Source organism: Macaca thibetana, chromosome X (assembly GCF_024542745.1).
Source record: "Macaca thibetana thibetana isolate TM-01 chromosome X, ASM2454274v1, whole genome shotgun sequence".
In the NCBI taxonomy this organism is placed as follows: Eukaryota; Metazoa; Chordata; class Mammalia; order Primates; family Cercopithecidae; genus Macaca; species Macaca thibetana.
In genome coordinates this window covers 98,475,359-98,487,761 of record NC_065598.1, presented here as the reverse complement: position 1 = coordinate 98,487,761, position 12,403 = coordinate 98,475,359, and the positions used below count along the sequence as shown (strand labels likewise).

At 42.0% G+C, this 12,403-nt stretch overlaps 1 protein-coding gene and 1 long non-coding RNA gene across 3 annotated transcripts; one reads left to right on the top strand and one right to left on the bottom strand.

Annotated features, from left to right (window-relative positions):
• The first annotated feature begins 1,969 nt into the window (after positions 1-1,969).
• BEX1 (brain expressed X-linked 1) lies at positions 1,970-3,631 on the top strand. 2 transcript variants are annotated; one of them, XM_050776055.1, is made up of 3 exons: positions 1,970-2,138; positions 2,523-2,612; positions 2,992-3,631. In XM_050776055.1, exon 3 carries the CDS (start codon positions 2,997-2,999, stop codon positions 3,381-3,383), a length of 387 nt encoding a protein of 128 aa, XP_050632012.1. In that variant the 5' UTR covers positions 1,970-2,138; positions 2,523-2,612; positions 2,992-2,996; the 3' UTR covers positions 3,384-3,631. The 2 variants fall into 2 exon arrangements, with proteins under 2 accessions (XP_050632012.1, XP_050632013.1); XM_050776056.1 differs by lacking the exon at positions 1,970-2,138 and adding an exon at positions 2,266-2,365.
• Positions 3,632-5,121: 1,490 nt separating this feature from the next.
• On the bottom strand, positions 5,122-11,167 carry LOC126946079 (uncharacterized). Its single transcript, XR_007722581.1, has 3 exons — positions 10,610-11,167; positions 9,862-10,008; positions 5,122-5,636 (listed from the first exon to the last, which is right to left on the bottom strand). It is a non-coding gene; the product is annotated as an uncharacterized LOC126946079 (long non-coding RNA).
• Between the last annotated feature and the right edge of the window lie 1,236 nt (positions 11,168-12,403).

Here is a 12,403-nt window from a genome sequence, read left to right as displayed (position 1 = left end):
TGAACCCCCATCTCTACTAAAAAGAAAAAGAAAAATTAGCTGAGCATGGTGGCATGCACCTGTAGTCCCAGCTACTCTGGAGGCTGAGGCAGGAATATCCCTTGAACCCGGGAGGCAGAGGTTGTAGTGAACCAAGATCGTGCCACTGCACTCCAGCCTGGCTGACAGAGTGAGTCTCCATCTAAATAAATAAATAAATAAATAAATAAATAAATAAATAGAGACTTAACCAGACTTGGTTATTATTTGAATATGAGGGACAATGTAGAGCGATTCAAGGATACTAGCCACGTTTCTGGGTTGGTCAATGGGTGAGTACTAAGGTAAAAAACAAAGGAAAATAAACATGTCTAAGGTGAGAAGAAGTGATGAGAGAGAGAGGGAGAGAGAGGAAGAAAAGAAGGAGGAGGAGGAGGGAGAGAGAGGAAGAAAAGAAGGAGGAGGAGGGGGAGGAGGAGGAAAGAAGAAGGAGAAGAAGAAGTAAGAAGAGAGGAGAGAGAAGAAGGAAGAAGGACGAAAGAAGAAGAAAAAGAAGAAATAGTAGTATTAAGGGCTTCTGAGTTGAGAAGGCCAATATAGTAAGAATGGTCAGTGGAGAGTGCTCCTCAGGCCCTAGCATAAATGAAGAGGTATCAGAGTGGGCGTGGACTGGCAGATAGTGACCCTGCAGCAAGACGAGGCTCTTCTGGGTGACCTGGAGGTGAGACAGGGTGAGGGTCTCAGTATTCTGCACTACAAAAGTCAGGTGAGAGATAGCAAAAATGTCCCAAAGAGGCTTTTCCCTGGGGTGGGTGAAAAAGAGAAGAGAGCAAGCAGATTTGAGAACTGCTCCCCACTCCTCCCACCTCCTCAATTACTTCTAGGCTTTTCTTGGAATCTCTCGCCACAGAGCTGTAGAAAAGCCCTATTCTGGTTTCCAGAATGGGAAGAGACCTCCCAACTATGCTCAGAAGTGAGTCACTAGGTGGGAATTTGGGGAAGAAATGGAGGGAAGGAGGTAAAGTGATATATTAAGGTCACCACCTTGGTCACGTGTCTATCTATATTTTTGGAGTAAGCAACAGAATTAGGAGTCTGAACTTAAGAATTAAGAAGCTCTGTAATATAACAGTGGAAGATCAGCACCTTCCCAACCTCCTGTCAGGGCAGGGATGCTCTATCTCTGCATCACTCAACCTGCCTTGGCCTCACAGCTCTTCCTTTTGCTTAGGTCTTCAAACCATCAACAGTGAAAGCCACTAATTTTAGCAGGTGGCATTAGTTGTCAGCAAATGTTTTTTCATATTTAATGAATGTTTATTATAATAGAATAAAATAAAAATGTTTATTGAAATTTGTCTCAGAAGGATTAAAAAGGTAGATTATTTACGTGAAATGGCCAAGATCTGACAACAGAACTGTTCCCTGAAGATTTACTTCACAGATTATTTTGAAAACACCAACTGTGTTCAGGAAAATTTTCTCTCCTTTTTTTCCATAAAAAATTCAAACAAGTGAGAATGCTCTAAAAACGATGGTGTGGAGCCCAGAGAAAATGTTTTCTGTGTGCTATAGATGAACATAAACTATATATAAATATATTACTTTCCCAGGTTGAAGTGTTTCTTTCAAAAATAAAATTTGATTATTTTCAATTTTGTGAAGCATGCTGATTTTTAAAAAGGAATTAAAGAGGAATTATTAGGAAGCATATACACAGCCAGGGAGAAGAGGAGAGAAAGCAGAGAAGGCCAAGGCCAGGGTCCGGGGGTTTGGGGTGGGGGAAAGGAAGGGTACAGACCCTCCCAAGTAACCGAAGATGGGTAAACTCCAACCGCAAGGCGATGATGCCACTTGTGGGCCCTCAGATTGGAGAGGACGGAGATGAGTGACGGGGCTGTGCACACTGGGGCACCGCGCACAGACGGGAGGAGGGGGGTGTCTGTGTGTTCCAACAGGGGAGTACCAGTTGACTGGCCGCCGGCCCGTGGGGGTTGGTGGGAAGGAGGGTGAGCTTGGCGGTGACGCACGGCCCTCACGTGACCGGGAGCTGCAGAGCTACGCAGCCTTCGGCGCAGTCGTCACTCGCGTCTAGCTACCAGCTCCCCGCTGCCCTGCGCTCGGCGGGCTGGCATCCGGCCCAGGGGAAAGCGGAGCAGGTAAGGGCCCCGGGGCCGGCGCGCCCTGACCAGGCCAGCAGCGGCTTACCGACCCCCTGACGGGCACAGAACAGCGCAGGGGGTCCCGGCCAGCTTTCTCCACAACCCAACATTCTTGGGAACATAGTGGTCCCCTGGGGTGGGGAAGCAGGGGCGGCTGGGGCTCCAGGGGCAGCAGAGCAACCAAGAGCGATGGAAAACCATTCCCGAGTCCTTGCAGGAAAACGGTGAACACCACTGGGGGCGGGGCGGCCGAGGGTGGGGGCGGGGGGCGGGAGACGCGGGGCGCTGGCAGTGAGGAGGGCCCTGGGCGGGGAAGGAGCCGGGTGCCCGCGGTTCCTCGCTAGCTTTCCGCTGCAGCAGCCCCCGCTCCCCGCACCCCAGCCCATCTGCAGGTCTGCGGGGCCAAGTGTCCCGGCGGCGCACCTCGCGGCGAGAATCGGGAGAAGGAGGAGACTGCAAGGATAGGCCCAGGTCAGTGCGAGGGACGGTGGTGGGGGCGGGTGCAGAGTCCAGTCTGAGGTCCCCTCCCAACTCCCCCATCTCTCGTCCTCCATTTTGGTGCCTGCCGAGATCTAGGGATGGATCTGTAGGGAAAATGGTGGGTTTGTGGGGAGGGATGGGAAGACACGAGAGGTCGGGGGGCGGGGGTGGGGGGGGCGGGGGTGGGGGGGCTCGAATGGAGGCCCCCTAGTGGGCGCACTAAGCCTCTCTGGTGGGAAATATGAAATTAAAACAAAACATGTTGATATCCATGACGCGGAATTCTGAAAAATGAGTATCCATGCCTCTGTCCTCGGTACTGAAGCGTTCACCAGCTGTTCAGCCCCTTCTCTCTCCTTTTGTCTCCTAGGAGTAATGGAGTCCAAAGAGAAACGAGCGGTAAACAATCTCAGCATGGAAAATACCAACCAAGAAAATGAAGAAAAGGAAGAAAAGGAGCAAGTTGCTAATAAAGGGGAGCCCTTGGCCCTCCCTTTGGATGCTGGTGAATACTGTGTGCCTAGAGGAAATCGTAGGCGGTTCCGCGTTAGGCAGCCCATCCTGCAGTATAGATGGGATATGATGCATAGGCTTGGAGAACCACAGGCAAGGATGAGGGAAGAGAATATGGAAAGGATTGGGGAGGAGGTGAGACAGCTGATGGAAAAGCTGAGGGAAAAGCAGTTGAGTCATAGTCTGCGGGCAGTCAGCACTGACCCCCCGCACCATGACCATCACGATGAGTTTTGCCTTATGCCCTGAATCCTGATGGTTTCCCTAAAGTTATTAGGGAGACAGACCCCTGCTTTCGAAATTTACATGTTCATGATGTGCCCTTGTTGTAAACCTTTACCTGTCACTTGTTTACGTGGGTCTCCTATTACCAGCTTCTAATTGAATATTGTGTTTTTGAACCAGTCTGTAAGATTTTTGTTAGCAGAAGAATTTTACCTATTGCATGGAAAGATGCTCATTATATATTGTGAAGTTAATAAAGCAGCTTTAAAAAACAATCTCTATATTCTTTTTTTGTTTAAAAAATTATATTAATCTACTTAATACATGAAAAGTACTGAAATTAAATATACCAAAGGATTAATATAGGAACTCATTCTATTGGATGGGTTAATGTATTTTTTATATTTTCTGTAATTTAAGAAGAATTGGAAACATTTTTAAATAACCTTTGAAAGCAGTAGAGTCACTTAATAAATACTTGCTGATCAGCACTACTCACAATAGCAAAGACATGGAATCAACATAAATGTCCATCAGTGAGAGACTGGATAAAGAAAAATGTACATCATGGAATATTATGCAGCCATAAAAATAAAGAAATCATGTCTTTTGTGGGAATATGGATAGAGCTGGAGGCTATTATCCTTAGCAAACTAATGCAGGAACAGAAAACCAAATACTGTGTGTTCTCATTTATAAGTGGGAGCTAAATGAAAACTCATGAACACAAAAAAGGGAACAACACACTGGGATCTGTAGGGGTGGAGAGTGGGAGGAGGAAGAGGAACCTAAAAGATAACTATTGGGTGCTGTGCTTAATACCTGGGTGATGAAATAATCTGTACAACAACCCCCCAACCTGCCCCCGGCCCATGACAGGAATTCACCTATGTAACAAACATTCACATGTACCCTGGAACCTAAAAGTTTTTTTAAAAAAAGAAAAAAAAATACTTGCTGATCAAATTTGGATCTCTTAGCCAGGTAAATAAACCCAGGACCTTGTATAAATTGGGGGTGGCATTTCCTTCACATGACTGGAATGAGGTCATTTGTGTGAGACCTGTGTTTACCTGTTTTTTCTCCCATCCACACCTATTATGCAAGACTCCCATCCTCAGATTTTCCCTTCAGATATTTAGCAGAGTGCTCAAAGTAGGTCTCACTAGTCCGGCATACCTCCTGTTCTCAGGATTAAGATGTCTGTTGGTCATGCTATGATTTCTTCCTGACGAGGCAGGCACTTAACCAAAGTAAAATTAATAATGACTGAGTCAGGAGCTCTGCGTTTTTGTCTTGGTTCAGGTTTTAAACAAGTAAATAACTTTAGACATGTAACTTAGATTACTTGCCATTCCTAAAGGAACACTGGGTTCATTTAGTAATGTCACAGTGTTTCCAAAACTATGCTAATCTGCCACCTGTGTGAGAATCACCAGGGGACTTTCTTGAAAATGTGGATTCATACACATTATTAGTCGCCACCATGCCTGGCTAATTTTTTGTGTTTTTTAGTAGACACGGGGTTTCACCATGTTAGCCAGGATGGTCTCGATCTCCTGACCCCGTGATCCGCCCGCCTTGGCCTCCCAAAGTGCTGGGATTACAGGCGTGAGCCACTGCACCTGGCCGGTATCAATTCTTAAAAGCCATAATAACTTGTAGAATATAAAGGTGAATATCTGAATTCAGGGAAGCATTAAAATGTAAAGGATGAGATCATGAAAAAAGCATTAGATTTATTACATAACAATTTGAATTTTGTTATCTTTTGTGGGATATTAGGTGATTTCTTTTGTACTCAATTGTATTTTTCTTAACATGGATTATGTTAAAAAGAAATACAAGCTAACAACAGATCCAGATCCAAAGAACTATTCAGTGAGCTTACAAAAGCAAATGAAGCACATAAAAATTCCCATTGACAGAACTGAGATATGCAAATTTCATGTTAGCCTTGGATAGAGTGTTCATGCCTTAGTGTAATTATCCCTCCTATGGAGTGTAGGTAAAATCACTGTCTTACTTTTAATCAATAGAACACAGCAAAAGTGACAGGATGTCACTTCTGTGATTATGTTACAGAAGATTGTGATTGTCATCGTGCTAGCAGATTCCTTGTCTCTCTTCCTTCCTTCTTCCTCCCACTTGCTGGCTTTGATTAAACAAGCTGCCATGTTGGAGAGGCACATATAGCAAGGAATTGAGAGTGTTCGCCAGCCAACAGCCAGTGAGGAACTGAGGCCCTCAGTCTAATAGTCCTCAAGGAATTGAATCCTGCCAAAACAACAAAGGTGAGTTTGGAATCAGATTCTTGCCCAGCTTAGTCTTCAGATAAAACTGTGGCCCAGGCTAACATCTTGATTACAGCCTTCTAAAAGACCCTGAGGTGGAAGATCCAGATAAGCCACACCCAGACTTTTGATTCACAGAATCTCTGGGATAATAAATGAACGTTCTTGTAAGCTGCTAAATTTTGGGGTGATTTGTTACACAACAATAGATAACTAATACAGTCTCTAAAGACTTTTTTTTTTTTTTTTTTTTTTTTTTTGAGACGGAGTCTCGCTCTGTCGCCCAGGCTGGAGTGCAGTGCTCTGTCGCCCAGGCTGGAGTGCAGTGGCGCGATCTCGGCTCACTGCAAGCTCCGCCTCCCGGGTTCACGCCATTCTCCTGCCTCAGCCTCCCGAGTAGCTGGGACTACAGGCGCCCACAACCGCGCCCGGCTAATTTTTTGTATTTTTAGTAGAGACGGGGTTTCACCGTGGTCTCGATATCCTGACCTTGTGATCCGCCCGCCTCGGCCTCCCAAAGCGCTGGGATTACAGGCGTGAGCCACCGCGCCCGGCTAAAGACTTTTAAAAACAACCACAGCACCATTATCACAAATAAAAATGGACAAAAATTTCTTAATGTCCAGTCAGTATTCAAATTCTCAGTGGTCTCATATAGATAGATAGATAGATAGATAGATAGATAGATAGATAGATAGATAGATAGATGGAGTTTCACTCTTGTTGCCTAGGCTGGAGTGCAATAACACAGTCTCAGCTCACTACAACCTCTGCCTCCCAGGTTCAAATGATTCTCTTGTCTCAGCCTCCCAAGTAGCTGGGATTACAGGTGCCCACCACCATGCCTGGCTAATTTTTGTATTTTTCATAGAGATGGGGTTTCACCATGTTGGCCAGGCTGGTCTCGAACTCCTGACCTCAGGTGATCTGCCTGCCTCGGCCTCCCAAAGTGTTGGGCTTACAGGTGTGAGTCATTGCGCCCTGCCAGGTCTCTTAATTTTTAACCTCAAGCTATGTAAACTAACACAAAATTAATTATGTGCTTGAGGAACACTATTGGCCTCATCAAGTTACAAATAACAAGAAACACCTAATGTAAAGCCTTCTACTGAGAAGCTGACAAAAGAATGCGTGTTTGAAAAAATGCCTCAGATCCAACATAGGTCTGGGGTCAGACTCTGAAAGTCTAGCAAATGATAACAGAAAAGCTGGTCTGTTTATGCAATGAAAATTTAAGACAGTCTGAGGATAAGGAAGGGTCATCACACACAACTGAGTAATCCCAAACAGTCATTTGATACTCTGATATCTGCATTTTTCAGAAGTCTTGTCAAATAGTTACATGTACTCAGATTTGTCAAAGTAACTTGTTTAACTCTAGAAGAAAAAAAAATATCTGCATGGTGGCTCATGCCTGTAATCTCAGCACTTTGGGAGGCTGAGATGGGTGGATCACCTGAGGCCAGGAGTTAGAGACCAGCCTGGCCCACATGGTGAAACCCCATCTCTACTAAAAATACGAAAACTAGCTGGGCGTGGTGGCGGGCGCCTGTAATCCCAGCTACTTGGGAGGCTGAGGCAGGAGAATTGCTTGAACCCGGGAGGAGGAGCTTGCGGTGAGCCGAGATCCCACCATAGCACTCCAGCCTGGGTGACAGAGCGAGACTTTGTCTCAAAAAGAAAAAAAAAGGAAAAGTGGCTGCAGGCTAATAAAGTCGGAAAGATGCAGGCATAAATTACAAGATTACCATTCACTGTTGCCATTGAGTATATACCTGCAATGACAAGTTGTATTACAGTGCTATTAGAGGAAGCATGGGACTGAGACAACAGGATAAACCAACAAGCATAAGAAACCATTTCATCAACCAGTTTGATTGAAGAAGGGATGGAGTATGTCACCACGATGTCATTTTTTTTCTCAAGATGCACAAAATTTAGGGGACTAACATAAATACAGTAGGCCCTTCATATCTGTGGGTTCTGCATCCATGGACTCACCCAATCATGGATTGAAAATATTTGGAAAAACAAATTCCATAAAGTTTCAACAAGAAAAATTTGAATTTGCAATATGCAAGTACTACATTGAATTTGCATTTAACAAAGTTATATGTAGGCATTGCATAAGGTATTAAAAATAATCTAGACATTGTGTAAAGTTTACAGGAGGATGTGTATAGGTTATGGGCAAACTCTACGTCATTTTATTTAAAGAAAATGAGCATCTGCATCTGCATATTTTTATATTCCTGGGGGTTCCTGACACCAGTCCTCCATGGACATTGAGGGACAACTGACTGTACATGAAGGACATAATTGTGAGTCTTCAGGGCCTCACATTTTGGAAATAAAGATGTCCTATGAGAGTTATAAATGAGTAAATCTTATAGACAACAGACATGATTTTCCATCTCTGTGGATAAAGCAGGAAAATATCTGTGAATATGATACTGAAAAGATTGGGTTCATCTAGTCAACATCATCTGGAAGTAGTCCCATGGAGGTGGGGCAATGGAAGTGCTTCAATAAGAAAAATAATAATAATAGTATGCTCTCATGAGCAGAGGCTTGGAGATCCTTTGAAACAGCATGGGGTTGAAATAAAACTTGAAGACCAATGACAAATTTTAGAATATTTTAAGGAAAGGAACTATGAAATAGATGGCATAAGTGTAGGGTAAGAGGCAGCTTTAGAGAGAAGGAAAGATGCAAAAACAGGGCACAAACCAATGCAGAATGAGCTGAAGGGGGTTCTGCCAGTAATATTCGACTAGCCCAGTGAAGAAAATGCATTCAATACAGATCAGAACAGCTATTAACTAATGGATACTTGAGGTACTAAAATGTATTTTTTTAAAAGAATAAAAAGCAGCTTCATTCCACGGGGAATTTATAGTAAACTGTCCCAAAAGAACTAGAAAATAAAATTCTTATGAATGTTAAAGGAATAAAATTTACCACACAAGCTATGAATCAATATAATCAGTTGAAGGAAGTAGTGAGAGTTTGAATTCCAAAAGATAGTATTTACAGAACCAAAGGAAAAGGTAGATGGGCAGATATAAAGACAAGCTTTCTATCAGATGTCTTAACAAGGACAAAGGCAGTTGTGTATTGATAAATGTTTAACAATTGAGTTTCCATTAAACTGTTTGTAGTGTTAGCCTATTTCCACTATGTAAATGCTCCGGCTACAGTTGATTTCCAGCTACCAACATGATGTCACTTAATGCAGAGTTGAGAAGGGATGTGCACAATTTGCTGTCAAGAGCACACCACTTGCTTAAAGGCCTCCCTCATCAATGTGATTAAAAGGGGAACATTCCCATGCAAAGAAAATGAAAGATGAAAGTGAGAAAAGGAAATACGTGTTGTAAACGAGATGTAGGATGAGCATAAATGAGGGGAAGATGAAATAAAACGAGATCAAGGTAGACAGAAGTCAGCTGTATACAGTACTCTTATGAGCAAAAGGGCAAAGAAAAGTGTGTGAGAGTGTGTGTGTTGTGCGTTTGTGAAAAGTGGGGGTAGGTGTAATGGTGGGAAGGGATAGATTGGTTGATTACCTAGACATGGATACTCCTAGGCAGTTTAAAGGAGTGTTTGTAGAAGCATGGACTTTGGAGTCAGGAGACCTTACTTCAAATATTGGCACCACCACTTACAAGCACCGTGTGTGACCTTAAACAAAGTTGGTCAACCTCCCTTAGCTTTATTTCTTTTATCTATGAAATGCTGAAAGTGTTTAGCAAGATGCCCTTCACATGCTAAGCTCTCAGTAAATGCTAGCTGTTAATGTTATAAAGCAGTAAAATGAAAAAATGCTTTTGATTCACTAAAAATGGGTAGTCTAATCTTTCAAAGTTAATAACATTAGTGGGTTTTAAAAAGTATTTATTGATCCCAGATGTCAAAATTTGGCCTAAAGAGGATCGAATCTGACAAGCACATAGTTTGTATCACACACTGATGTATGATTTTTGAATCACTGCTGATATTTAATAATTGATAAATTCCACAGGAAAAATCAAGATTTTAGATTTTCCTGAAAAATCAGGAGTTTTGTAAACCCTGGGGTTGCATTCCCACATTGCATCAGTTGACTGGAGGTAGCCTAGTGTTGGTTTCAATCCTTTAGAAAGGCAGGTGTTTCCGTTTTACTTTCCTTACTCAGCTTTAAAGAAAGAAAAGCTTGTTCACATTACCTAGTTACCTTCCTGGCCCCCAGAGGCACTTCAGTTTGTGTTCTTTAATTCATATCAACTGCATTTCAAAAGTGATATGAAGCAATGGTTCAGCAAATGATTGAGATTCAGACCAATGTGGAATTCAGTACTTTTTATGTTCCAAATCTGCAATTTACAATAAGGTAACCATGAGCCATATTTGGATATTGAGAACTTAAAAAGTGACTAATGCAATTGGAGATGTGCTAAAAGTATAAAGTACACACAGGATTTTAAAGACATAGTACAACAACGTGAAATATCAGTCATTTTATATTGATTATATGTTGAGGTGATAGCATTTTGGATATACTGTGTTAAATATATTATTAAAATTAATTTTATCTGTTTCTTTTTACTTTTAAATTACGTTTACTACAAAACTTAAAATTAGATTTATAGTTCATAATATATTTCTATTAAATAGCACCATTCCAAATCATTTAAAAGATATACCATGTTTTTAAAATTAAAAAAACTTACTTTAAAATGCCCGATAAAAATGATAAACAATCATTTTGGAAAACACAAAGAAAGAAAAAATTAAAAATCTTAATTCTACTAAATATTATTAAATATTTCAGTTTCTTTTTGTTTAGGTTTTTCTACACGAAATATTCATACATAGAATCTTATTCATAAAAATTGGATCATACTGTATATACTATTTTACTTTCCTTTTTGACTTAACATTTAAACATAATCTTGGCTGGACACGGTGGCTCACCTCTGTAATCCCAGCAGCACTTTGGAAGGCTGAGGCGGGCGGATCATGAGGTCAGGAGATCGAGACCATCCTGGCTAACACGGTGAAACCCCGTCACTCCTAAAAATACAAAAAAATTAGCCGGGCGTGGTGGCGGGCACCTGTAGTCCCAGCTACTCGGGAGGCTGAGGCTGGAGAATGGCATGAACCCGGGAGGTGGAGCTTGCAGTGAGCCGAGATCGTGCCACTGCACTCCAGCCTGGGCGACAGAGCGAGACTCTGTCTCAAAAAAAAGAAAAAAACAGTGAGCTGAGATCCAGCCACTGCACTCCAGCCTGGGCCACAGAGCGAGACTCCGTCTCAAAAAAAAAAAAACACCAAAAAACAAAAACATAATCTTTTTGCAATGTTTTTAAGAATTCTTGACCAGGCGCGGTGGCTCAAGCCTGTAATCCCAGCACTTTGGGAGGCCGAGACGGGCGGATCACAAGGTCAGGAGATCGAGACCATCCTGGCTAACACGGTGAAACCCCGTCTCTACTAAAAAATACAAAAAACTAGCCGGGCGAGGTGGCGGGCGCCTGTAGTCCCGGCTACTCGCGAGGCTGAGGCAGGAGAATGGCGTAAACCCGGGAGGCGGAGCTTGTAGTGAGCTGAGATCTGGCCACTGCACTCCAGCCTGGGTGACAGAGCGAGACTCCGTCTCAAAAAAAAAAAAAAAACCGAATTCTTTGAAACAAAGTTGTTAAATGGATTAACAAATTGAGTACAATAATAATAAAACTGGGAGAAAATACAGATAAGTATTTAATTCAAGTATGTTAAAGGCATTTCTCAGCATATGACTCAAGGAAATTAAACATAAAATAACTGATTTTATTACATAAAAAACAAAATTTTGTATAAGTACAATGCAAAAACAAGCAAATGAAATACTGAAAAATATTACAGGTAGGAAAGACAAAGGATTAATATTATAACTATAAAGTAAATTGATTCAAATCAATCAAGGAAAGGGGAATATATAAATATAAAATGGACGAAAAAAGGAAAGGTAAAAAATTTTATGACTGACTAGTAGACACATGGAAAAAATGATCAATTTCATCCACGTCTTAGCTCAAGCTGCTATAACAAAATACCATAGACTAGGTGGCTTAAACAACAGAATTTTACTTCTCACTGTCTGGAGGTTGGAGTAAGAGTGCCAGCATTGTTGAGTTCAGTGAGGGTTTTCTTCCCAGCTTGTATTATACATGACTTCCTTCTTGCTGTATCTTCACAGGCAGAGAAAGAGATCCTGTGTCTCTTTTTCTTTTTATAAGGCCACTAATCTCCTCCTGAGAGCCTTACTCTCATGATATAATCTAACCCTAATTACCTTCTAAGGATCCTACCTCTAAATACCATTACACTGGGGATTAGGGCTTGAACATATTAATTTTGGGGAAACAGAAACATTCAGTCCACATCAGCTAGTAATCAAGGAAGTACAAATGAGAGCAAGTAACATTTTGAAGTATCAACTTGGCAAATAATTTTGATAATAACATCAGCCAACATTTATTGACCACTTATGATCTAAGTGCTTTACATACCTTACTCATTCAACTTCCCTAACCATATAAATTGTTTATGGATACTAGTATAAGGAGATTGGACCACATATTCAAAGCCACATTACTATATACTTATGAGGCTGGAGTTGAACATAGACAGTCTGACTTCTGAATCCATGACATTATTAATTATTCATACCTAGAGATGAGGGTTCAGAAAAATGGGCAGTTTCGTACAGTGCTGGTGAGAATAAGA

Coding starts and splice junctions, on each gene's coding strand:
- BEX1 (XM_050776055.1), top strand. CDS start 2,997: ATGGAGTCCAAAGAGAAACGAGCGGTAAACAATCTCAGCATGGAAAAT.